The sequence below is a fragment of the Prionailurus bengalensis genome, chromosome C1 (genome assembly GCF_016509475.1).
Source record: "Prionailurus bengalensis isolate Pbe53 chromosome C1, Fcat_Pben_1.1_paternal_pri, whole genome shotgun sequence".
Classification (NCBI taxonomy): domain Eukaryota; kingdom Metazoa; phylum Chordata; class Mammalia; order Carnivora; family Felidae; genus Prionailurus; species Prionailurus bengalensis.
This window is the reverse complement of record NC_057345.1, coordinates 188,758,894-188,782,232: the sequence shown is the minus strand read 5'-3', so window position 1 is coordinate 188,782,232 and position 23,339 is coordinate 188,758,894. Positions and strand designations below refer to the sequence as shown.

Here is a 23,339-nt window from a genome sequence, read left to right as displayed (position 1 = left end):
TTTACTCATTGAATCTTGTGGATATCGATTTTTTTTTTTTTTATTAAGCTGTTTGGAGAAAGGTATTATTAAAATCTAAACAGAAACATTCTTAGACTTGAACATGCTTATAAAAAATTGGACTTTGACTTTTTAGAAGTCCTGCTAATTTATTAAATTTGAAGTTAAAAGTTAATTGTATACAGTTTATTATTATTGAAATTGCATTTTCCTTTGGATATATTTTGTTAAATATGTAAATTTTTTGTAGCCTATGCTAATTTTGGCAATGTCTGTTTATACTAAATTTAATTCATTTTTTGTAAATAGTATCTCAATCGTACAGGTAATTCACTAGGAACTTATATAGTCTAGGACAGGTTTTTTCTCCCGTGGCCAGATGTAACCAAAAGACTGTCTCATTTTTGTAAAATAAATCATATTTGGCATTGAAGCATATATCTCACAATTGAATTTTATTGATTGACCAGGACTCCTAAAATTATGTCTTTCATCAAAATTACTGGCTATGTATTTTTGTTTTGTTGATTTATTTATTTTATGTGTTGCTAAGTATAAGTAGAGGAGCCAGTAAGAACAATAAAGTTGATTGAAGGTAGACTTTCCTCGGTCTCTTGGTAAGAACCCCCTATGATAGTCACCTAAATACCATCATTGTTTCTATTATGATCTTTCGTACACAAAGGGTAAAAATAGTGACCTTAGTTCTTCTCAGCAAGTTATCAGGGAACTGTATCACCAAGGGATTAATAGGCTTTGTATTTACCTTTTGCTTGATATGGTCTATTTGTTTATTTTGTTGACTATTTTAAAGAGTCCTTTGCTCCTCTGAATTTAGTATTTAATTCAGCAAAATGTATTGAGTACCTAAGGTACTGTGCAGGCAACAGGAATTATGTCCTTTAAGAGAACCATAAGTCGATGTTAAAAATTTTGTTTGTGTTTGGCTTTCAATTTAGGACTAATTGAGGAATGTGTATATATACCCTTTGGGACCTTCTGACAGCGTAAGAGGGAAATTTTTCATTGTGAGCTATGCTGACAAGCCAAAAGCTTTTTTGTGTGTTTAATGACTTTCCTTTAAGTAAACAATGGTGCTTGAGTAAGTTTTAACTGGTGTTCAGAGTAAGTTTCAACTCAGCTTTTACTAAGATATTAGAAAACTTTAGTTTGACTTTCAAATACAGCTGTGAATAACACAAAGAACATTGGTCCCAAATGTTTAATTACTAACCTACCACATTTACTCTATCATAGTGAGAGCAAAAGTAATCTGTCAGCTTAGATAGGTCCTGGATCATGGAAAATAACACATCCATGAGGCAGCAGAAAGACTTGAACTGAAGAACAGAAGTTGGGGGGCAGATAGGTCAGAGGTATAACATTTTTTTTTTTTTTTTGCCTGTATATGCTATATCTAAATTACTATTTATAAAACAATTTAGGAGCTTTTTTTTAAATGTATTTTTTTCTGTATTTCTTAGTAGCAATCTGTGTAAATTTTCTTGAAACTCATCAATAATAATATTTTTTAAAATTTATTTTATGTATTGTTAACCCTATCACCCTTATATATCCAGGGCTGTCACAGTGCACCTCATATTAAAGGCTATGTTTTCCAGACCTTTCTTCCCCTCTCTGCTTCTGTGCTCAATGTTATTAAAGCAGCTGGGGCTTACGTTTGAATAGCATGGAAAACCACAACACTCAAACAAAAGGAAGTACTTTTGATAAGGAGCTGTATTTTGAGTACTCCTATCCATATAATGTATTAGTTAAATCCAGTACCAAGAAGGGATACCTTTAAGTTGAAGATAAAGAGACCTTTGTTTTAGAGTCTTATGTTTGCAAATATGGATGGTTTTGGTTAAACTTTATACTGATTGCTGATTGTATAAGAGATTATATTTTTATATACTTTTTTGTGTGTATATTTTAGTCTCTTGTAGAAGAAGCAGTTCCTAATCTTCACAGCCCACCAACCACAAGCACCTCAGCCCTAAACAGCCTAGTAGTCTCTTGTGCATCTGCTGTTGGTGTGAGAGTGGCTGCTACATATGAAGCCGGGGCCTTGTCCCTTAAGAAAGTTATGAACTTCTATAGCACAGCCCCTTGTGAACCTGGAACTCAGGCAGGCAGTAGTTCCATAGGCCCGGAAAGTCTGAAAGATAGCAGAGAAGAACAGGTTAAGCAGGAATCAATGCAAGGAAAGAAAAGTTCAAGTCTTGTGGATATCAGAGAAGAAGAATCAGAGGGAGGCAGCCGAAGACTCTCCCTCCCTGGGTTGTTGTCCCAAGGTAAGGAAATAGTCACGTTTTGTAAACTGACTTTTGGTAAATCCAAAATGTTGCTGACATCATGTGCTATATTATAATAAATTAGTAACTTTCCAGATTGCTAAAACTGACATATTCAAATGTCAGAATTTATTTCATTTTGGTATTTAGGTGGTTTTAAAAGAAAGTTACATATTTTTCTGCTTTAGAAGTAACTGTAGAAGCTAATTTTTTGTGTGTGATGTCTGCTTCTGCTTATGAACCTTATTAGGAATCTTATTGTTCTCGAATGTAGCGATAGCCTCCTTATATCATAGTTGGGGCCTATAGTCCAGATAGATGAAGGTGCAGATGTGGCCATTGGGTAAGTAGGGATTTACTGTATTTGACCTAAAAGTGGAAATAATTTTACGCTTCAATAAGAGAAAATTTCATTTTCGGATACAATTAGCAATAAACTTCTTCTAATATTAAGACTGTTAAGCAGTTGGTTCTTCAGTGTTTCTCAGTTGGTTCAGGAATCTCAGTCATTTAGGTTTTTGCTTCTGAAAATGTGACCTGCACCAGAAACAACAGCAGCATCTGGGAATTTGTTAGAAATGTAGGGTCTCAGACTTAACTTCAAACCTGTTGAATCAGAATATGCATTATAACAAGATCCTCAGGTGACTAGTGTATTATACCTTAAAGTTTGAGAAGCATTGGGTTTACACCAGGAGTTGGTAAACTTTTTCTGTAAAGAGCTAAAAAGAAATACTGTATGATTTACGGGCCACACAGTCTGCGTTATATAATTACTCAACTTTGCCATTGTTGCTTAAAACTATCCATAAATAATACATGGATAAATGAGCAAGGCTATATATTCCAATAAAACTTTATTTACAAAACAGACAGTGGACTCTACCAATCCCTGGTTTACGCTATTTTGGGCAAAGCTCTAAAAGTTTCTAGACTATACTAAAACTTTTCTGCTCTGCCCTGTTTCTTGCACTTCCACTTACTTACGGCACTGTTGTGTCAATGAGCACTTCTATTGTCCTGCCTTCCAATTCTCATTGCCCCTAGATTTTCATCTACACAAATAAAGGACATTTCTGTTTTGAAATGGGAAAAATATTTGTCAGCCTTAGTGTAGTATTTTGTAAAGCATATTCTTTAGAATGCAAGTTCCCCAGGATATCACATAGACTTTCTATATAACCTAAATGTTATACAAAAAGGGATTCTGTAGCCAAATGCTTGGAAGTGGGGCTAAGTTAAGTTTAAACAAGTATTTTAATTGCAGGACTTGTCAGGGCCTTTAGCATGCTAATGTGTGTGAATCTACAGGGGGATAAAATGTAGTAGACAGCATTTACCAAACTCATCTGACTATTAAATCTCCATAGAATTTCCTTCACAAAAACCGTGTTAGTGTATTTCTTTGAAAACCAAGAGTTGGTCAAAATGGTATCTTTTTTCCCACCCATCTACTCCCTCACTTCATCTCTGATTTGTTTTCAGTTTCCCCCAGGCTCTTAAGAAAAGCTGCACGGGTAAAAACTCGGACAGTGGTTCTGACCCCTACGTACAGTGGAGAAGCAGATGCACTCCTGCCTTCTCTGAGAACGGAGGTGTGGACCTGGGGGAAAGGGAAGGAAGGACAGCTGGGGCACGGTGATGTTCTGCCTAGGTAAGTGCTGCCACTATTTACTATTAGGAGTTGGCTTTAAGGTCTCTATATCACCATTTCCTCCAGAGGAAATCCTGTCCTTTCTACCTCCAGGTTATTATATATTATTAATAGGGATTTAAAACAACAGCAAACCTGTCATGTTAGTCTTGAATTTATACGTAACAGTAAAGGACTTAAGTATCTATGGTGTACCTTTCCATCTCTTCTTTGATGTGTATTCATCTTGGAACAGAAAGGGATGTTTGGGATAAGATTGTATTTCATTGAGGGGCACCTGAGTGCCTCTGTCAGTTAAGTATCCGACTTCTGCTCAGGTCATAATCTCATGGTTCATGAGTTCAAGCCCCACATTGGGCTCTGCAGTGACAGCTCAGAGCCTGGAGCCTGCTTCAGAGTCTGTGTCTCTACCCACCCCCCCCCCCCCCCCCCCGCCTGCACTGTCTCTCTTTCTCTCAAAAATAAATAAACATGAAAAAAAAGATTGTATTTCATTGGAACACTTGAATAGTTCAAATTTTTAATGTATAAAAAAGAACCAACAAATTTTTTTTACTTGAAAGATGTTCCTCTGCTGCCACCAAAATAACTGTAATAGCAATATTAAACCATTCATGTATTTCAAGGAAAAACTTGTTTTAAGAAGAACTCATGATATTAACAGATCAGATATTTATGAAGGTGTATAAATGGAGTGATTATCTAAAACAGCCAATTAATGTAAATGTCTCTATTCTTAGCAGAGTGAAGGCAACTGTGGAATTAAAAAAAAAAAAAAAAGAGTTCCCTCTATGGTTGTATTGTATCCTAAATTTTATTGTTTCTGCCATAATGGATCATTTAGTAGTCTTTTGATTCTTAACATTCTGAATTATGATTGTTAATTGGTGATTGATTGACAGAGATTAAATTAAAACCATCTAAGATTACTGATACTATTCAGAAGTAAATTGAATATATATTCGATATTTTAATTTTTTAATTGTTTTTTTATGTTTATTTTTGAGAGAGAGATAGAGCATGAGCATGGGAGGGGCAGAGAGAGAAGGAGACACAGAATCTGAAGCAGGCTCCAGGCTCTGAGCTGTCAGCATAGAGCCCGATGTGGGGCTCAGACCCACAAACCATGAGATCATGACCCGAGCTGTGATATCATGCCCTGACCTCTTAACCAACTGAGCTACTCAGGTGCCCCAGTATTTTTATTTTAATGTTTTCTTTTAAAATGTTTATTTTTAGTCAAAAGCATTTACTCTGTAATTTGAAAAAGGTCAAGATTCTTGCTGAGCCTTTTTACTTGAATTTGTGTGTGTATTTTTTCTTTAAGGCTTCAACCACTATGTGTAAAATGTCTCGATGGGAAAGAAGTAATCTATCTGGAGGCAGGGGGTTACCATTCTCTTGCACTTACTGCGAAATCCCAGGTAGGATGCAAACTATTAAAAACTAATTTTAATTTCATGGAAGGTTAACATGACCAAACTGGACCATCATTTATTGAGTGTGTACTGTGTGTCAGGCAACAATACTATATCTCATTTGATCTTTGTAGTGTTTTATATTGCACTGTTTATATTATTTCCATTTTACAGATAAAGAAAGGGAGGTTCAGAGAAGTTACGTAGCTTGTGTAAAGTCACACAGGTGATAGTAGAATTTGATTCAACACTGGTCTACCTAACAAAGAAAGTTTCCATAATGTGCTCTTCCCAAAAAATAGAACTCAAGACTTTCCAGGATATTGATGAATTTTTACTTGTTTTTTGATGAAGAAAATCTGTAAATAAAACACTATGAAAAGAAAACAAAAGGTATTTCTTTTTTAAAGTTGCGGGACCTGGGTGTGCTAGGTGGCTCAGTTGGTTAAGTGTCCAGCTGTTGATTTTGGCTCAGGTCATGATCTCACGGTTCACGGGATTGATAGCACAGAGCCTGCTTGGGATTCTCGTCCTTCTTCTCTGTCCCTCTTCTGCTTGTGCATGCATACTTTCTCTCTTTCAAAATAAATAAACTTAAAAGATATGTTTATATGTTGTTAGACTAGAAACAGATCAGTGAAACAGAAATATACCTGTGGACTAGAAATAGACTCAAGTATATATGAGAATTTAATATAGGATAAGTGGGCATTTCCAATCATTTGACGAAGCAAGACTGAATAATCAGTAAATACTGTTGAACCATTGGCTTCTTATTTGCGGAAGAAAATTAAAGATAACTTCACATAATCTACTTCCAGGTGGATTAAAAATGTAGATGTTAAAAAATAAGACCTTACATGTGTAAGAACAAATTTAGGTGGTTTTTTTTTTTCCCCCAGTAACCTCAGGAGTAGAAAAGGACGTGATCATCAAAACCATAAATTAGAAAGTAAAGATATGTTAGCCTATGTGATAATTCAGACCGTGTAAGTAGCAAAAAACACCACAAACAAAATTATGATATATAACAAACTGGAAAAAAAAATTTGTAACATATATGATAAAATGTTACTACCTAATACTAAAGAAAAATTGTCGAATGATATTTATATTCCATTCATAAAAGAAGAAATAGAGATGACCAGCGATGAATAAAAAGATGGTCAACCACTTAGTAAACAAATATACATTAAAACAACAGCAAAATATTTTCTTACCTGTCAGATTAGCAAGGATTGTATTTAATACTGTGTGCTGGTGAGGATGTAGGAAAAAGATACAGTGCTGACAAGAACATATATTGGACCTTGCTGGAAGACAGTTTGTTAGTATGTATCAAAAATCAGAATGTGGAGATTCATGGACCCAGACTTCTTTGCTTAGGAATTTATTCTAAGGAAATAAATAAATTTACACAAATATATATATTCAAGGATTTTCAATTTTTTATATTAAAAAATTGGAAAGAAATTATTATGTTTACTTCATTAGGTAATTGAATAAACTACACGCACAGTAGAGATCTATGTAGTTACCGTGACTGATGTAGCTCTATATTTACTGACATAGAAAAATATCAGTGCATAGCATTAAATAAACACATCCATTCACTTTTTCTTTGTACTGTGACAGTCTTGTACAGTGACCATGAATTGCTTTTAAAACCAGAAGAAACAAAACCATTTTCATTAAACATAGGCACTGTAATCCAGTTTCTTTTGTCTGTAGTGGAGCATAGGTACTTGTGTTTCTCCTGCAGTGACTCTTCATATATGGAAAGGTATTCTAGTTATGTCATAGTATTCCCATCTATAGAAAAAAGAATCATTGGGGTGCCTGGGTGGCTCAGCAGGTTAAGCGTTAAACTCTTGGTTTCCCCTCAGGTCACGATTTCACGGTTTGTGAGATTGAGCCCCCCGAGGAGGCCTCTGCACTGACTTTGTGGAGCCTGCTTGGGATTCTTTCTCTCTCTCTCTCTCTCTCTCTCTCTCTCTCTCTCTCTCTCTGTGCCTCCCCCACTCATGCTATCTCTCCTTCTCAAAATAAATAAACTTACTAAAAAAATCATGATTAATTTTTCTTTATAGCACTTATCCGTATTTTTTATCACTTTCTTTGTAAGAGGCAGTGTAAGACAATTCCTGGGATTATATCCTGGCTCTGCCACTTACAAATTTGTGACTTCTCTGAGCCAGTTTCTTTATCGGTAAAGAAAGGATTGTCATGAGAATTAAGCATTAGTTAATACAAAGAGAATGTTGAGAACAATACTTGGCAGGTAGTAAACACTTGAGACATGTTAGTTGTTGTTTAACCCTTGGACTTTGTCTTCTAGTGTACTGTTTGCTCATTATCTCTGGTCTTGTTTAAAAGGGAATTTTCTCAGTATCTCTTATTTTAAAGAAGAAAGTAATACATGTGTAACTATTGGTATGTGTATATATACATAGATACACATGTATATGTTGTAGAGGTTCAGAATTGACATGCAAAATCAGATTTACAACTCTTACCTACTTTCTTGTGATTTTCTAATAGGTTTACTCATGGGGTAGCAATACCTTTGGTCAACTTGGGCATTATGATTTTCCAACAACAGTTCCTCGTCTTGCAAAGGTACTTTTGAGAACTTGGTGATTTTTTATAGCAACTTATTTCAGAATTCTAAGTTGTAACACTTAATATTTCTCTATTTTGTGTTTTAAAAAATTAGGATTTTATATTTGTAATCTAAATTTGTTTTCATGTACTTCAAGTTTTTTTTTTTTTTTTAAACATGAAGCCCCTTATTTTCAGGCTAAATATTCTTTTTTTTAGATAATATGTTTATATTTCTTTTGTTCTTAGCTTCCATTGTACTTTGAATATTCATAATTTTTTGTCTTCTTTAAAAATAAAAATGAAAAGTTCTTTCTTTTAAAACAAATGTTTCTGGGATTGTGATGTTGACTTTTGAGATTTACACTACCAAATAGTGCTTATTACTTTCTGACTTTTCACTTAAGTTTGACTTTTATATAACGTTATGGTGGTGGTATTTTTTTGGTTTTTCTTACACACATAGTCATAGTAGTAAAATCTTTTTATAAATCTTTTCATTTTCTGTAGTGAAGCTAAAAGTATGGATGATTTCTTCACTATGTATGAATTGGTTTTAGTTTTCAGTTTATGTAATGCTGTTCAGAGATTGGTAGCTTCCATCTAGTTCCTGTGATGCAATTCTAGAGGAGTGTCTATACTAAATTCTCATCAATAGTATTGGTTCCTTTTGTTTTTTTTTAATGGTATTGACTCCTTATGCAAGGTTGGTGTGTTTTTTGAAGGGTAGAGGGCGAGGAGTACACATAGTGATAGCCTAACAGAATGGAATATGGAACTTCTTATATATTTGTAGTTTGATTGTGCTATCTCCCCCGTCCCAAGACATGCTCCCTCCACTGAGGGACTATAAAAAGGATGGTTCCTTCAACTTCAGGAACATGATTCACATGTAAACTACAGATAATACATATTCCAATAATTCATGTTTTCAGAGTGTCTGGTGCATTTATCACTTCATAAGACTTTTATTTGCTGCCTTTCCTTCTAGTGCACTTCATTTCACTGAGAGGGAAAGACTTAAATAAAACATTAGGGAACAGTTATTACTTCCTAGTTCCAATCTTAAATGTTTTCAGTATAGAACATTTCAGTGGTAAGCTATTTAATTATTGATATTTTATAACAAAAAAAATATGGCTTATCATTGTTCCCTGTTTTTTATTTCAGAAAAGCAGAATGTGCATTTATTCTTACCAAGGAAAGTTTTGTAACATAGAATGGAGACGCTCTGGAAATCAAATTTTTACTTAACACTATACAGTTAGACAAGAGAGAATAAGATCTTAGTTTTGTTACTCATTAACTGTACATATAAAAATTACATCACCGGGATTTTGGTTTTATATTCATGGGAAAGATGAGAAAGACATTCTGAAGTTGTTTTAATTTGTGAATTAAAAGTCAAGGTAGAATGAGATCTGAATTAGTTTTGATTAAAGACTAGAAAGAGGACTCTTCTGCAGAAATTTTAATCCATTCTTTACAAAGTTAACAGGAAGCCCGTTATTTGGATAGCCTGGATTTGAGGAGATGGTGTCATGCTGGAAGAAGATGGCTGTGAAGTAGTAGAGACATGCACACACACTCACACAGTCACCTAATCACCTAGGATTTGGAGCCCATCTAGACACAAAGAATCCAACAGATTAGAGGATTTTTGCTTATCAATATAGAAATCACAGCTAAAGCTGGGGCTGCAGGTTGGGGCAGTAGTTTTCATAGAACACTTTCTTCAAATGAAATCTTCTGTGTAATCCCATACATAGAATGGATAAACATGGAGCTACTTTAGTTGAAGGATGGAGGGGGAATGGGGACAGAGTGCTGGCACCTGCATTTCCATGGTGGCTCCTGAATCACTATGTGGAATCCTAAGCTTTGAAAACCATTGGTTTAAGACAGGGGTTCTCAAACTTCTACATACACACATTGGCATCACCTGGAGAGTGTATTAAACCAGATTGCTGAGTCTAACCCCCAGTGGTAGCTCGTTGGCCTGAGAGTTTGCATTTCTAACAGGTTGTAGGTGATCGCTGCTGCTCTGCAAAGACTGCTCATTGAGAACCCCTGGTCTCGGGGATCCCTGTAGATGGGCTTCTAAGGGGTCCTGCCTGTTCCAACATCCTGGGGCTTGGTACAGTGAAGTCACATCTGAGAGGTAGTGAGTTCCAAGTGGGAAAACTGAATTTTAGTGCTCAAGGGTTTAGTTGGTTAGAGTGGAATTTTGTCTTGTTAGATTGTTTCTTTCTGTCTTGATTTTTTTTGTACACGGTTCAATGTGAATGGACAGAGGTGTGTCGTAGCTGTCAGAATAGGGCTGTAGAAGTTTCTGTGTCTCCTGATTGTAATACAGGCTAAGAACTGTGGGGACTCCCACAAATAACTATTAAAAATTAGATCTATGGTTTTTCCTTTTTAAATTCCAGTTTTTCAGATTTTTATAAAAACAATCCAGTTCTAAATTTAAAAGCTGAGGGGGTGCCTGGGTGGCTCAGTTGGTTAAGCATCCAACCTCGGCTCAGGTCATGAACTCATGAGTTTGAGCCCCACATCAGCTCTGCATTCAAAAATAAATATAAACATTAAAAAAAACTAAAAGCTGAACAAGGGATTGCATCTGTGCTGCAATTGATCGGGCACATCACTGGGAGAGTTTTGCCCTCTGAGGTGTGAGTGACTTTGCACCACACCTGTTTAACCTGACATTTCAGTTCGGGTAGATCTGAATTTCTCTTTAATTCCTTCTCTTATCAGATAATTTCTTGCTGTTGTTACAGGTGAACAGTGAAAATGGAGTCTGGAGTGTAGCTGCAGGCCAGGATTATTCCCTGTTTTTAGTGGATACAGAAGACTTCCAACCTGGGTTATATTATAGTGGCCGACAGGACCCTACAGAAGTTGACAACCTTCCGGAGAATCACAGTGGTACTAAGACTCCAGTACTTCTCTCCTGTAGTAAGGTGAACAGGAATTGGATCCTAAGGCCCACATTCTGTAACACATGGGCAGTCTTGTTTTTGTTATTATTTGTATGTATGCCTATTATTAAGTATCTCACTACTGTATTTAAAATTGGAAACCCTTACCATCCCTCTTTACTCCTTATCTCCTTTTTCTGACTTACTTCCCTCCACAGTGCCTATCACCATCGAATAACCTATGTAATTTGCTTTTTTGTTTATTTCCTGTCCTCAACTGTAAGACTCCTAAGAGGAGAGATTTTAAGCTCTCTTGCTTACTGCTGTATTCTCAACAGCAAGTCCTTTATAAATGTTTGTTGAATTAACACTCTTGTAGGAATATCAAAAAGTATATTTCATAATAAAATTTCTTGACTGCATTCATGGAGCTCTCAGAGGTAAATTAGAATAGAATTAGAGAGATAAGTTTTTTTTTTTTTTTTAAGTTTTTGTTTATTTTGAGAGAGAGAGAGAGAGAGGAGAGAGAGTGGCAGAGAGAGAGGGAGACAGAATCCCAAGCAGGCTCCACATTGCCAGTGCAGAGCTCAATGCGGGGCTCAAATCCTTGAACCGTAAGATCATGACCTGAGCCAAAATCCAGAGCTGGTTGCTTGGGGCGCCTGGGTGGCTCAGTCGGTAGAGCGTCCGATTCTTGGTTTCGACTCAGGTCATGATCTCGCGCTTCATGAGATCAAGTCCTGCATCAGGCTCTGTGCTGACAGTGTGAAGCCTGCTTGGGATTCTCTCTCCCTGTCTCTTTGCCTCTTCCCCATGTTCGTTCTCTCTCTATCTCTCTCTCTCTGAGCTCTCTCAAAATAAACAAACTTAAAAAAGAGTTGGATATTTAACCGACTGAGCCACCTAGGCGCCCCAAGAGATGAGTGTTTAATTGTAAACGGGAAGTAAAAATTGCATAGGCCCATGGTGGGCTCATGGCAGACCCAACGACTACCAGCAGTGCTCTGTTTCCCATTCCTTCCCTCTCTGTTAACTTTTCATTTATTTACTGCTGTTTACTCCCTTCTTTTTCATTTGGATTTCTCTGCTTTCCTACTTCCTATCCCTTTTCATAAACCACTGGCATGTTTCTGGTTTTCTTTTTCCTCATTAAAGTAACTCACATCCTCCAAGTGATAATGCTGTAAGGGAATTAACCCTCAAAGGTAGTACATTCTGGGTTTCTTATTCTTACTGAATAATATATCCTACGGATTGTTTTTTTTATCTTTCATGTTTGTTTTTTTGACTAAATGTATAAGCTATGATTGTATAGGGACAACATCTTTCTTGCTGAAGGCAACACTGGCCAAGATTTGGCTCCTGACCTATATATAGCCTCTTATTTGAGACATACTAATTGACTCTTTGTAGTTGTTGGCCCTGGCTCCACATTCCCCATGAAAAATTTCAGTCTGGATAAATGATGAAATAGGCTGATAAGACGAACAAGGCTCTAACATGTATTTTTAGTTACCATGGGGCATTAAGTAGCTTATTGGGTCTGCAGCTTGGTGGCCTGGTTTGTAGGGATCTGTGTATGCATTCATTATTTTTGTTTAGTGGTGTAATAGGTAAATGACAAAGAGTCCCTTTTAAAGAAAATCCCATTATGTTGTACTTTTAAGATACAAGATAACTTCTAGACCCTTAATATTTTAGCATAGAGATCTTTTCTGCTTTCGTTTATCCTATCTCATAAAAAAAAGAAGGTTCCTGAGACATGTATCTCTGACATTTGGATCTTTGTATATTTAGGGTGTCTGTGGTTCTAAACACGTGTAATGTGAAATAAAAGATATTGTGGCAATAAATAAAAGCATAGATATATATAGTTGTATATAGGTCCAGATACACATATATAACAGTGTTGTACTGGTTAACCAGCTGTAAAACAAAACAAAACAAAAAAATTAGCTGTGATTTGTAGTGTTTGCCAATTTGTTTTTGGTAATTTTACTGTTGCTAATTTCAAGCTACTAGTAGTTTAATAACTAACTTGCAAAATTCCTGAATATTTCCCATTTGGCTCTTGCTAGCTGATATTAGCCAGTGTTAGCACCCAAATTGCTGCTAGTAAATTATATTTTACCTTTAATCTTTTTATTCTCTGTTTCAGCTCGGATATATAAGCAGAGTGACAGCAGGAAAAGATAGCTATCTAGCTTTGGTGGACAAAAATGTTATGGGATATATTGCCAGTCTCCATGAGTTGGCTACTACAGAAAGACGATTCTATTCAAAACTAAGTGACATCAAATCTCACATCCTCAGGCCTCTTCTTAGTTTAGGTAAGTAGAATCTCCCCTGAACTCCCTCAGTTATCAGGACTCTTACCTGTTCTTCCTGTGTCAGAAGTAAAAAAAACTTCTTGAGTCATGGTTTATTCTTTTCTTTCCATTCTCTTATTTTTTTAAGTTTATTTATTTATTTTGAGAGAGAGAGAGAGAAAGAGAGAGAGAGAGAATGAGAATCCCAAGCAGGCTCCACGCTGTCAGTGCAGAACCTGACGTGGGGCTTGTTCCCATGAACTGTGAGATCATGACCTGAGCCAAAACCAAGAGTTAGACACTCAACCAACTGAGCCACCCCAGGTGTCCTGTCCATTCTCTTATTTTTGTACACAGGCAGTCAACAACTTACAAACTGTTTGCACTTTGTCAGTAGCCCAGCTGCCCCTAAGTATTCTACCACTCCCACAGCTCTTTGTCCTTGTGGAAGTAAGATGTGGCACTTTCAGGATATTCATGGCAGAGAAGCAGAACAGCTTTGGGAAAGTTGATCCTAGGAACTAGACTTCTAAACAACACTTCTAGCCCCACGAGTCCTAAGATAGCTTACATTAGACTACCTCAATTTTTAATTTTTTTTTTTTTTGTTCTAGTTCTTAGAATTATACCAAGTAGAGATTCATTTAGATTTACAAGTAGTGTCTTAAAATGTGGATAAGAGTGTTCAGGGTCTTATCCCACATTACTACGAATTGGCTAAATCTGATTTCTTTTCTTAGTTGTCGTCAACAAGGAGGGATTGGAGATGAAGAGATAATACAGAGGAAATGGATTACAGTAGTTCTAGAGGGGGGCTACTGTCCATGTACACTAGATCCCGGGAGTTTCTAGGGGGTTAGAGAGGAATACAAAATGGAGATGGGGGAGTGGCTATTGAAGATCAAATTTCATTATTTCAAAAATTTTTATAAGTTTGGCCCTGCACATAGAAAATAGAGAGGAACTTTTCTTTTTCTTTCCTGCAATCCTTGACCCTCTCTGAGGACCTAGAATTCAGGTCAAAACTGTGATACTTAAATTCTGCCTTATTAGCACATCAGATTTTCCACATTAGGTTGACATTGGTTTGTGTGGGTCAGCCCATTTTATAATGGGAAAACTACTATTTTTTCAAATAACTAATTTATGGTCTTTCAGAATGCCCCCTTTTGTAAGTTGGGGACTGTCTGCATTTATTTTGTTTTATTTTGGTTTTGGTTTATTTTATTTTATTATTTTTTTGAGTTTATTAATTTTTTAGTAATCTCTATACCCAGTGTGGGGCTCAAACTCATGACTCACATAGAGTCACACGCTCTTCCAACTGAGCCAGCCAGGCGCCCCAGTTTGTTTATTTTAGTTTTTGATATGTTTTGTCTTTTTAAGTGTTGTAGAGTGCTTGTTCTATAAATTCTTCTCCAGTGGGTGGGCCTAATATCCCAGGAGTTTGGCAGGGGAAAAGCAGCAATCTAAGCTGGAAGCTTCCTGGATTGCTCTAAAAGAAAAGTGAAATCATCCTTGTCCTTGTCCTGATTCCTGATTTCTTTATTGTTTTTCCCTTGTCTGCTCATCAGCCTCAGTGCTTAGAGAGATGTCCTGGAAACTAGGAACTTTGGACTGGGAAAAAGCAAATAATCTCCTGGTGCCCTGTATAAAGTTCAGAGCAATCTGGTCAGTCTGATTGGGGGATTGACCTCTCTGCACTGAAGTGTTGGGCTTGTCCCAGGAGCAATAGAGCAGAAGTCCGTACAAAAAGTTGAAAATATTAACCAAGATATAACTACAAAAGTGAGTTTGATTCCTAGCTGTTACTTTCCAGTTGTGTGAAATTGGATAATTCACTTCCCCTTTCTTGGCTTCAGATTACTTCTCTTCAGAATGAGAGGAGAGTTGGATTTGCTCAGTGGTTCTCAAATTTGGCTGGTCTTCAAAATACCCTGGACAGCTTTTCTTCTGAATATATCCATCCTGGGATCTTAACCTTGGTCTACTGAGTCAGAATCTATAGAATCCCTGTGAATATATTTTTAACAAGTTTTTCAAATGACTGGATTCTATGATCTCTGAAGTTGCTTTCTTTACCACTGATTATTTGAGTTCCACAGTTGAGAGTACGTCTCAACATGTTAAGTATTTTTAGAAAAGGAGGATTCATAATCTTGATCATAAGAAAGTATTCAGGTAATGAGTCTTCAGGTTATGTCATCATCATCATATTGTTACAGACAATTTGGGCACTGCAAGTACAGTCCAGCTGTTGCAGGAGGTGGCGAGCCGGTTCAGCAAGCTGTGTTACCTAATTGGTCAGCATGGAGCCTCACTGAGCAGCTTCCTTCATGGGATAAAGGAAGCCAGGAGTTTGGTCATTCTGAAGCATGCAAGTCTCTTCTTGGATAGTTATACAGAGCAAGTATCCAGTCCCGTGTCATGTTCAATCTCTGCAGGGTTATTCTGCCAAGGAGAACAGCTCCTTAATCAGAAGAGACTAGATTAGGGACAGTGATATAAGGTAATAGAAATTGCAAAGCAGTATTTTAATCTTAAACCAACTATAGTTCTGCATTGCTAAAATTTTAGTTTTCTTTAAGAGGAAACAGTCTTAAAAATAATTATATTTCCTTCTATAGTTTAGCAAAATGATTGATAGTCTACTTAATTTACATAAAATATACTATAATAAATATGGTTCTTTAGAGAACAGTGTTGCTTACTTAAGTAAATTATGCTAAAATTAGAGGAAATAAGTAACTGAACAATTATTTTAAGAACAACTGCTAATGGTAAATATCGACTTGTTCCAATGTCTGTTTTTTATTGTTGTGTAAATGGAGGATTTAAAGACCATACTATCTTCAAAATAAAGATATTTCCTTAATAAAATCTAGGATAGTTATCCAAAGTTCTTTTCATGTTTTTCAAGTAAAATATACCAAATATATTTGAAAATTTAAATATTTCTCACTTTTTCTTAATTTGTATATTGACATTATGACGTGAGGCATAATTTGTTATTTTAATGTGCATTAAAATAACATTAATGCTTTGATCTGAAGTGAAAATTTTATTCTTTATTAATACCTCATCCATCTAGCAAATATCGACTGAGTACCCACTAAGTACCAGGCACTGTGTAGAGCTCTGAGATCATGCAGCCACAGTGCAGAGCCAGTGAAAAGGAGTTAATGTTCTATTGGTGTTTTGTTGAAGTCGTTTTTAATATAAGTAAAGTTTGTTTATTATTGAAAACTGTATAAATAAAGATAGTCAAAAAGATGTTTAAAGTTGCCCGTAATCTGATCACCAGAAATAGCCATTATTAATAATCTTAGTATATTTCCTTTCGCATTTATGCATGTATATACAGATAGATTAGATGCATGTGATTTTAATTCTAAACGAAATTGAATGTATTTGAAGCTATTGTCTGAGAGGAAATACCCAAGTTGAAGCCTTTTAACTCATTGTCTATCAGACATGAAAAATACATAATTTGATACCAATTTACTTTTTTAAACAAGATTTTGTTTCTGTGAAGCTTTCAGCTTTTACTAGTATAGTTCTTTTTTTGTCTTATTTATCTCATAATCTTTTTTACTTCTTTTGTTTTGTTCTCTGATACTTCAGGACCTATAATTAGAAATGCTTTTTTTTTTTTTATACCTTGGACTATTTTTTTTTTTAACACAATTTATTCATATTGATGGGACAAGTAAAATCCTGATTTGTTTATGAATTTTGAAAATTTTTAATTGTGGTAAAATACATGTAACATCAAATTTACCATCAGGACCATTTTATTTATTTTTGTTTTATTTATTTTTAATGTTTATTTTTGAGAGCGAGAGAGAGTGAGTGCGGGAAAGGGGCAGAAAGAGAGGGAGACAGAGGATCGGAAGCAGGCTCTGTGCTCAGAGCAGAGAGCCCGATGTGGAGTTTGAACTCACAAACCTGAGCTGAAGTAAGATGCTTAACCAACTGAGCCACCCAGGTGCCCTAGTAGTACCATTTTTAAGTGTACAGTACCATGGGCTTTTTTTTTTTTTTCCAGTAGGCTCCATGCCCAATGTGGGACTTGAGCTCACAACCCTGAGATCAAGACCTGAGATCAAGGGTTGGATGCTCCACCAACTAAGCCATGCAGGCACCCACTTTGGGATGTTTTTAATAGGAATTTACCCTCTTTCTGAAAGTCAGTTGATTCTATTTTGCCATCCTGGGAGTATGGTAGAAGTATACACAACTCAAAACAATATATCAAGACATTCTCTAGCAATTGATCAAAACTTAACCAACATTTTCTAAGTTTCACTCGAGCTCTTTTAACATATTTTTTTCTTCTCTATTATTTCTGAAGACTTAATTTTCACTAAAATCCAACAGTTTAAATCATATTTTCTCAAGTTTGTTAAGTTACCAAAGTAAAATCTACCAACCAAATTCTAGGATCTTCTGCATAATTTTAGGTGTATTTTAAATTTATAATTTATAGTAATATCTTTACTAAAATGGCTTTTTCCCCCTGCCTGAGTATTGTGATTATCACATAACCTGCCCTTCTTTTCAGTCCTTTACAGTTCATGAATGTTGACATCACAAAAGTACTGAAACTTATTGGTGAGATACCAAAAAGTATCTGCTCCAGTTGCTTGTTTGAAAATTCTGAAGAACAAATTTACATTTTAATGCTAACATATGTGTGTTTTCTCTTTTGCTCAAGGTATTGCACATCTATTACAAATTTCCTGGTTATGGGAGGATTCCAGCTCCTTGCTAAGCCTGCCATGTAAGCAAACACTTACCTTCCCATTATTATTCTAACAACCAAAGATCATATTTTATTGTGTTCTGTGTTTTTGAGTGCCTGGGAAAAGCTTTGACTTCGTCATTTTACCAAATGAATCAAAATGTAGACTTTCACTGACTCTTAAAAGGACTGGTATTATTAGCTCCTGATTATCATTGGAAGTAATGTAGTACTGAAAAAACTACAAGGTCTGGGTCCTTCTTTAGTGCTACCACTTATTATCCCTGAGATGTTAGACAACTCTCTTCACCAAATTGAGCATAATTTTTTTCATCTGAAAGAAGGGAATGTTTTTGCCCTGGTAAGGAACAAATAACGTATGTGTTGGTGTAGAGAAAAACGCAAAGTGTTGCACAGATAGATTCTGCGTTTAGTTTCTGGATAATAAATATAAAAGCACCTTACATGAATCTAATCATTCTGAACTATGTAGATTCTCAACAAGTGTTGACCTATAGACAAAAGCAAGTTTAAAAAATTCACATGTATTTCAATAATAAACATATCAAATATGTACTCACAGCCCAGATTTCATAGACGTTAATGTTTTGCCATGTTTGCTTTTGATTTTATATCCTAATAGAGTAATAACATCCTAAGATCATTTCTGATCTTAAAGAGGATAGTTTTAGCATTTCTTCATTAAAGATGATTGCCTTAGGTTTTTGGTAAATATTTATAGGGTTAAAAGATTCCCTTCTTTAAGAAAAAAAAAATGGCTCCCACTATTCCTGAAAGTTGAAGAGCAATTGATTTTTTTAACGGCAAATATCCTTGAGTTCTCAAGATGAATTCAGTGGCCTGTTTGTATTAGTTTTTCAGTACGTTACTGACATTTGCTAATATTTAAAATTTTTGCAACTATGTGAATGTGAGGTTTTTCTTCTCTTCTGAACTTGCTCAGTTTGGGTAAGAAGGTTGCACTAGCAATTACAAAATGTGTGGGAACTTTATTTTCTGGAATAGTTTGCATGAGATAGGGAATATCTGTACTTTGAGATTTTGTGGAATTCATCTATGAAAAGATATGGCTTTCATGGGGGCATTTTTTTTTTTTTTTGATGTTTATTTATTTTTGAGAGAGAGAAAGAGGGAGGCATAGACTCCGAAGCAGGCTCCAGGTTCTGAGCTGTCAGCACAGAGCCTGATGCAGGGCTTGAACACTCGAACCGTGAGATCATGACCAGAACCGAAGTTGAATGCTTAACCAACTGAGCCACCCAGGCGCCCCTTTGGGGGCATTTCTGTAGGGGGTTTTTAAACTACCAGTTTAATTTCTTTCATGATTAGATCTGTTCAGGTCTTTATTTCTTCTTGTGGCTTTAATTATTTGTACTTTTCTGGAAAATTGTTCATTGCATCCAAGTTTTCAAATTTATTGGCGTAATATTTCTTAAGATTAATTTCACCTCCATAATAAATGTAGTTGTTTTTCATTCCTCTTATTTGAGCCTTTTATCTTTTTATCTTAGTTGATTTTGTCAATAGTTTACCTTTTTTTAATCTTCTTTCCAAAGATTAAGCTTTAGTTTTTCCATTCTTTTTCGTTAATTTTTGCCTTTTATTTCCTTCTTCTTTCTTTGTTTTCTCCTGTTAATATCTCCCAACTTTGAGTTTAGCATTTAGTTCATTAATTTTCCAATCCTTTAATTTTTCTGATGTACTCATCCAAGGCCATAAATTTCCCTCCAAGTGTTGCTTTGGCTGTATCTTAAAGTTTTGTTTTTATAGTCATTAAATTATAAATGTATTTCTAATTTCTGTTGTGATTTTTTCTTTGATTTATGTCATGTGCTCATTGATATCTTTGACTTATGTCATGTGCTCATTCATTTCCAAAATAAGGATTTGGCCTTCATTTTTTTAATGACAAGTTAGAGAGTGTCATATTTTAACCTTATGTAGTAACTTTTAAATCTGTGATCTTGCTATTTTATTTTATATTAATATAATGACACCAATTTCTATTCTATTTTAACCTGCCTATGTTGTATTGTAGTTTTTTTGTGTGTGTTTCTTATAAATAGTAAATTGATGGACTTACTGCTTTGTTGTTTTTTTTTTAATCTGAGAGCTTCTGGCTTTTAACTGACAAGTTTACATTTGTTACAATTTCCAATTTTACATTTATAATCTGTACATTATAATGACTAAAAAAAAGCTTTTTTAACCTTTAGTGTTGGTGAAATGGTGAATCTTTGCCAAAAAAGTAGGGGAAAATAACTGCAGTCAAACCAATAATTAAATGAAGAAAAAAAAAGGAATGGTTATTTTTGCAAATAGTAATGCTTGAGGAAAAGCGATTTTAGTTAATGCAAAAATAGGTGACTTGTGGTGGTTTAAAAATGGGGTTTTCTTGCCTACTTGAGGGACCCTGGTAGTTGCTGACCCTGGTGCCTTATTTTGCCTTATTTTATTTTTTATTAACCTTCCTCTACTATTTCAGAATTGAGTTCACAGTACTCAGGAGTTGACCTGACTCATTGTCAGAGCAGCTAAAGCAGATGATGTAAATGAAAGCCTCTTGCCAGAGCCTAGACAGGTGGAAAGCAATTGATGAACAATGGGTGACTTTAAGCTGTGGAAGCAAATATGAAGTCTGAATTTGGGCAGCATTTCCCAAACTGTGGTTCATGAACCCCAGGGTTTTACATATTTAAAGGCAATAATAACATCTTTTTACAACTTCTACTTACAAAGTCAGTATTTTAAATTATTTTAAAGTTTTTTTTTTTTTTAATTTTTTTTTCAACATTTATTTATTTTTGGGACAGAGAGAGACAGAGCATGAACAGGGGAGGGGCAGAGAGAGAGGGAGACACAGAATCAGAAACAGGCTCCAGGCTCTGAGCCATCAGCCCAGAGCCTGACGCGGGGCTCGAACTCACGGACCGTGAGATCGTGACCTGGCTGAAGTCGGACGCTTAACCGACTGCGCCACCCAGGCGCCCCTAAAGTATTTCTTTAAAAAAAGAACTTCTAGAGCATAGCTGGTGAGCCTACATGGCAGTTAGTGGGTCTTGGATATTGGTACTCAGACTCCCATCATTAAGCTGGTTTATCATCTAGCTACTCAATTCATGCTAGTCTGATGGTTTGATCATCATGTAGGTTTAAAAAAAATTATCATTTTAAACATTCCTAAGTGTATAGTTCTGTGGCACCAAGAACATTCCTGTTGTATAAACAATTACCACACTATACACAAAACTTTTAAAAACCACCGCAGCAAAAACATTGTCTGTACCCATTAAGCAACAACTTCTCCCCTGCCCCCCAGCTCCTGGTAACCTCTATTTTACTTCTTTATGAGTTTGCCTATCCTAGGTAGGATGTCCTAGGTAGGATACCATGTAGTATTTGTCTTCCTGTGTCTGGTTTATTTCCTTAAGCATAATGTTTTCAAGGTCTGTCTATGTTGTAGCATATACCAAAATTCATTACATTGCATTGCTGAATGATATTCCATTATATACATATACCACATTTTGTTTAGCCATTCATCTGTTGATGGACACTTGGATTGTTTCTTCCTTTACTATATTTATTTTTTGAGTAACAGTTACAAACCTAGCCTTGTAAAGGAAAAGCAGTATTGCCATTATTAGATTAAAACTCCCAAGAGAGGATAAGCTAAACAGTCTCTGGTTTCCTGAGAGCATAGTTAGGCTCTTTTGGGGAAGGTCTATAGGCAAGTGCATGAGTGAGTGATGAAGAGTACATGAGTGAGTGCTGACAAGTAATAGGACTTAAAAGAGTTGGAACATTTCTGGTCTAGTACTGTGCATCCAGAAGAAATGTGGTCATAGTATGTGTTCAACATGTACTGCTTCCATCTCTCAGGAGCACGTTAAAGCAGAACACTTCTGTGGGGTTAAATGAGTGTCCTCAGCTGATCTCAGCAGCAGAACATGGAGGAGGAAGTAGGAACATCCACACAAGCCAAATGTAAATAAAAATCTGGGTCATGTTCCCCAGGGCACTCTCTCTCAGATCTCTTAACTGCACTATAAAACGATCCAATTTGTGCTATTGAACTTTTGAGTACCTGGAAATTATTGCATATTTTCCCTTCAGAGATAATATTTCATAATTTCTGAGTTAAACATTTCTTTTTTCTATAGTTCTCTAAGGGATTATAAAATGTTTCATTTTTGCCTCATAGTCTTTTGTGGCATTGTCTTGTTTGAAGCCTTATAGGTAAGAATTTTGTAGTATAATGCTTGTAAAGCACTCAAGGGTGGTACCTGGCACATAATTATTGCTTACTAAGGGGCAGATAATAATTATTATTCTGTCCCACCAACTCTTACTTCTTTCACATCTTTTTTTCTTCTTTCACATCTTTTTAAGTATTTTGGTCTGATGAACATAGTCTCAGTGGGTTACTGACCACCATTAAAATTTGCAATAAAATTTTAATAATGAACTTATGTAAAACAATGTAAAAACAAAATAAATGTTGGCTTCAGTTTGAAATCCTTTTGAAGATCTCAGCATTGAAATCTTCACACAGAATATGCTTTACTACTTCCTGTTAATTGTAGTACTGGTACTTATAGCTTTTTATTACTCTTTTGTATAAACTCTTATTAGGTGAAGGAAAAGAAAAGAAATTAGAAGTATTTTAATATTACATGCCAGCTGTGTTGGAGCGAAGAGCTTTATTTTTCCTCCAGATTTCTGTTTAATACAACTGATTAGGGCAGTTAGTATTGCCATTTATTGCTGTGACTTTTGGCTTGGAAATTAACAGGTAATGAATGGTGTCAGCTGGTCTCCAATTATTCCCTGAAGCTGTGGGATGCATGATTCATTTCCTAGACCTTAGTCACAGTTTGGGATTAAGCATCTCTATTATAGAGTTACTATTGCTACCATATGCTACTTTTTATATGCAAAAATCCTCTATTTTATAGGCAGGAAAATTCTTTTAATTATATCTGTCTTATTTCATTGTATTTATATTCTGCTTTCATAGCACCTAAAAATGTGCATTCTGAAAAAAGTAGTCATCTAGTGAAAAATGTCTATTCAGTATCATGCATTTGTCAAACCAAAAGATTAATTAAATCTCTTTTTTTTTTTTCTCTACCTCCAGTGATTTCCTAAATAAAAACCAGGAGCTGTTACAAGATTTATCAGAAGTAAATGATGAAAACACTCAATTGATGGAAATACTGAATACTCTGTTTTTCCTGCCAATCAGACGACTTCATAATTATGCAAAAGTTTTGCTAAAGCTTACTACTTGTTTTGAAGTGGTAAGATCCCATAAATATCTGATTTGAATGCTTGGGGAGGCAAGGATCATAGTTGCTTGTTTGGTTTATGC

The 23,339-nt window shown here is 35.5% G+C and overlaps 1 protein-coding gene across 9 annotated transcripts in view; it reads left to right on the top strand.

Moving 5' to 3' along the window:
* Positions 1–23,339, top strand: part of ALS2 (alsin Rho guanine nucleotide exchange factor ALS2) — a 72,879-nt gene that overhangs the window by 20,579 nt on the left and 28,961 nt on the right. For 4 of the 9 annotated variants that reach the window (XM_043577494.1, XM_043577492.1, XM_043577493.1 and 1 more), the window contains exons 5-13: positions 1,940–2,297; positions 3,783–3,951; positions 5,279–5,375; positions 7,911–7,988; positions 10,751–10,933; positions 13,050–13,221; positions 15,426–15,606; positions 17,918–17,983; positions 23,106–23,268. In XM_043577494.1, coding sequence (XP_043433429.1) covers positions 1,940–2,297; positions 3,783–3,951; positions 5,279–5,375; positions 7,911–7,988; positions 10,751–10,933; positions 13,050–13,221; positions 15,426–15,606; positions 17,918–17,983; positions 23,106–23,268 — 1,467 coding nt within the window. Of the gene's footprint in view, positions 1–1,939; positions 2,298–3,782; positions 3,952–5,278; positions 5,376–7,910; positions 7,989–10,750; positions 10,934–13,049; positions 13,222–15,425; positions 15,710–17,917; positions 17,984–21,847; positions 21,953–23,105; positions 23,269–23,339 lie in introns of those variants that run through there. The other 5 variants (XM_043577489.1, XM_043577490.1, XM_043577488.1 and 2 more) reach the window with 3 other exon arrangements.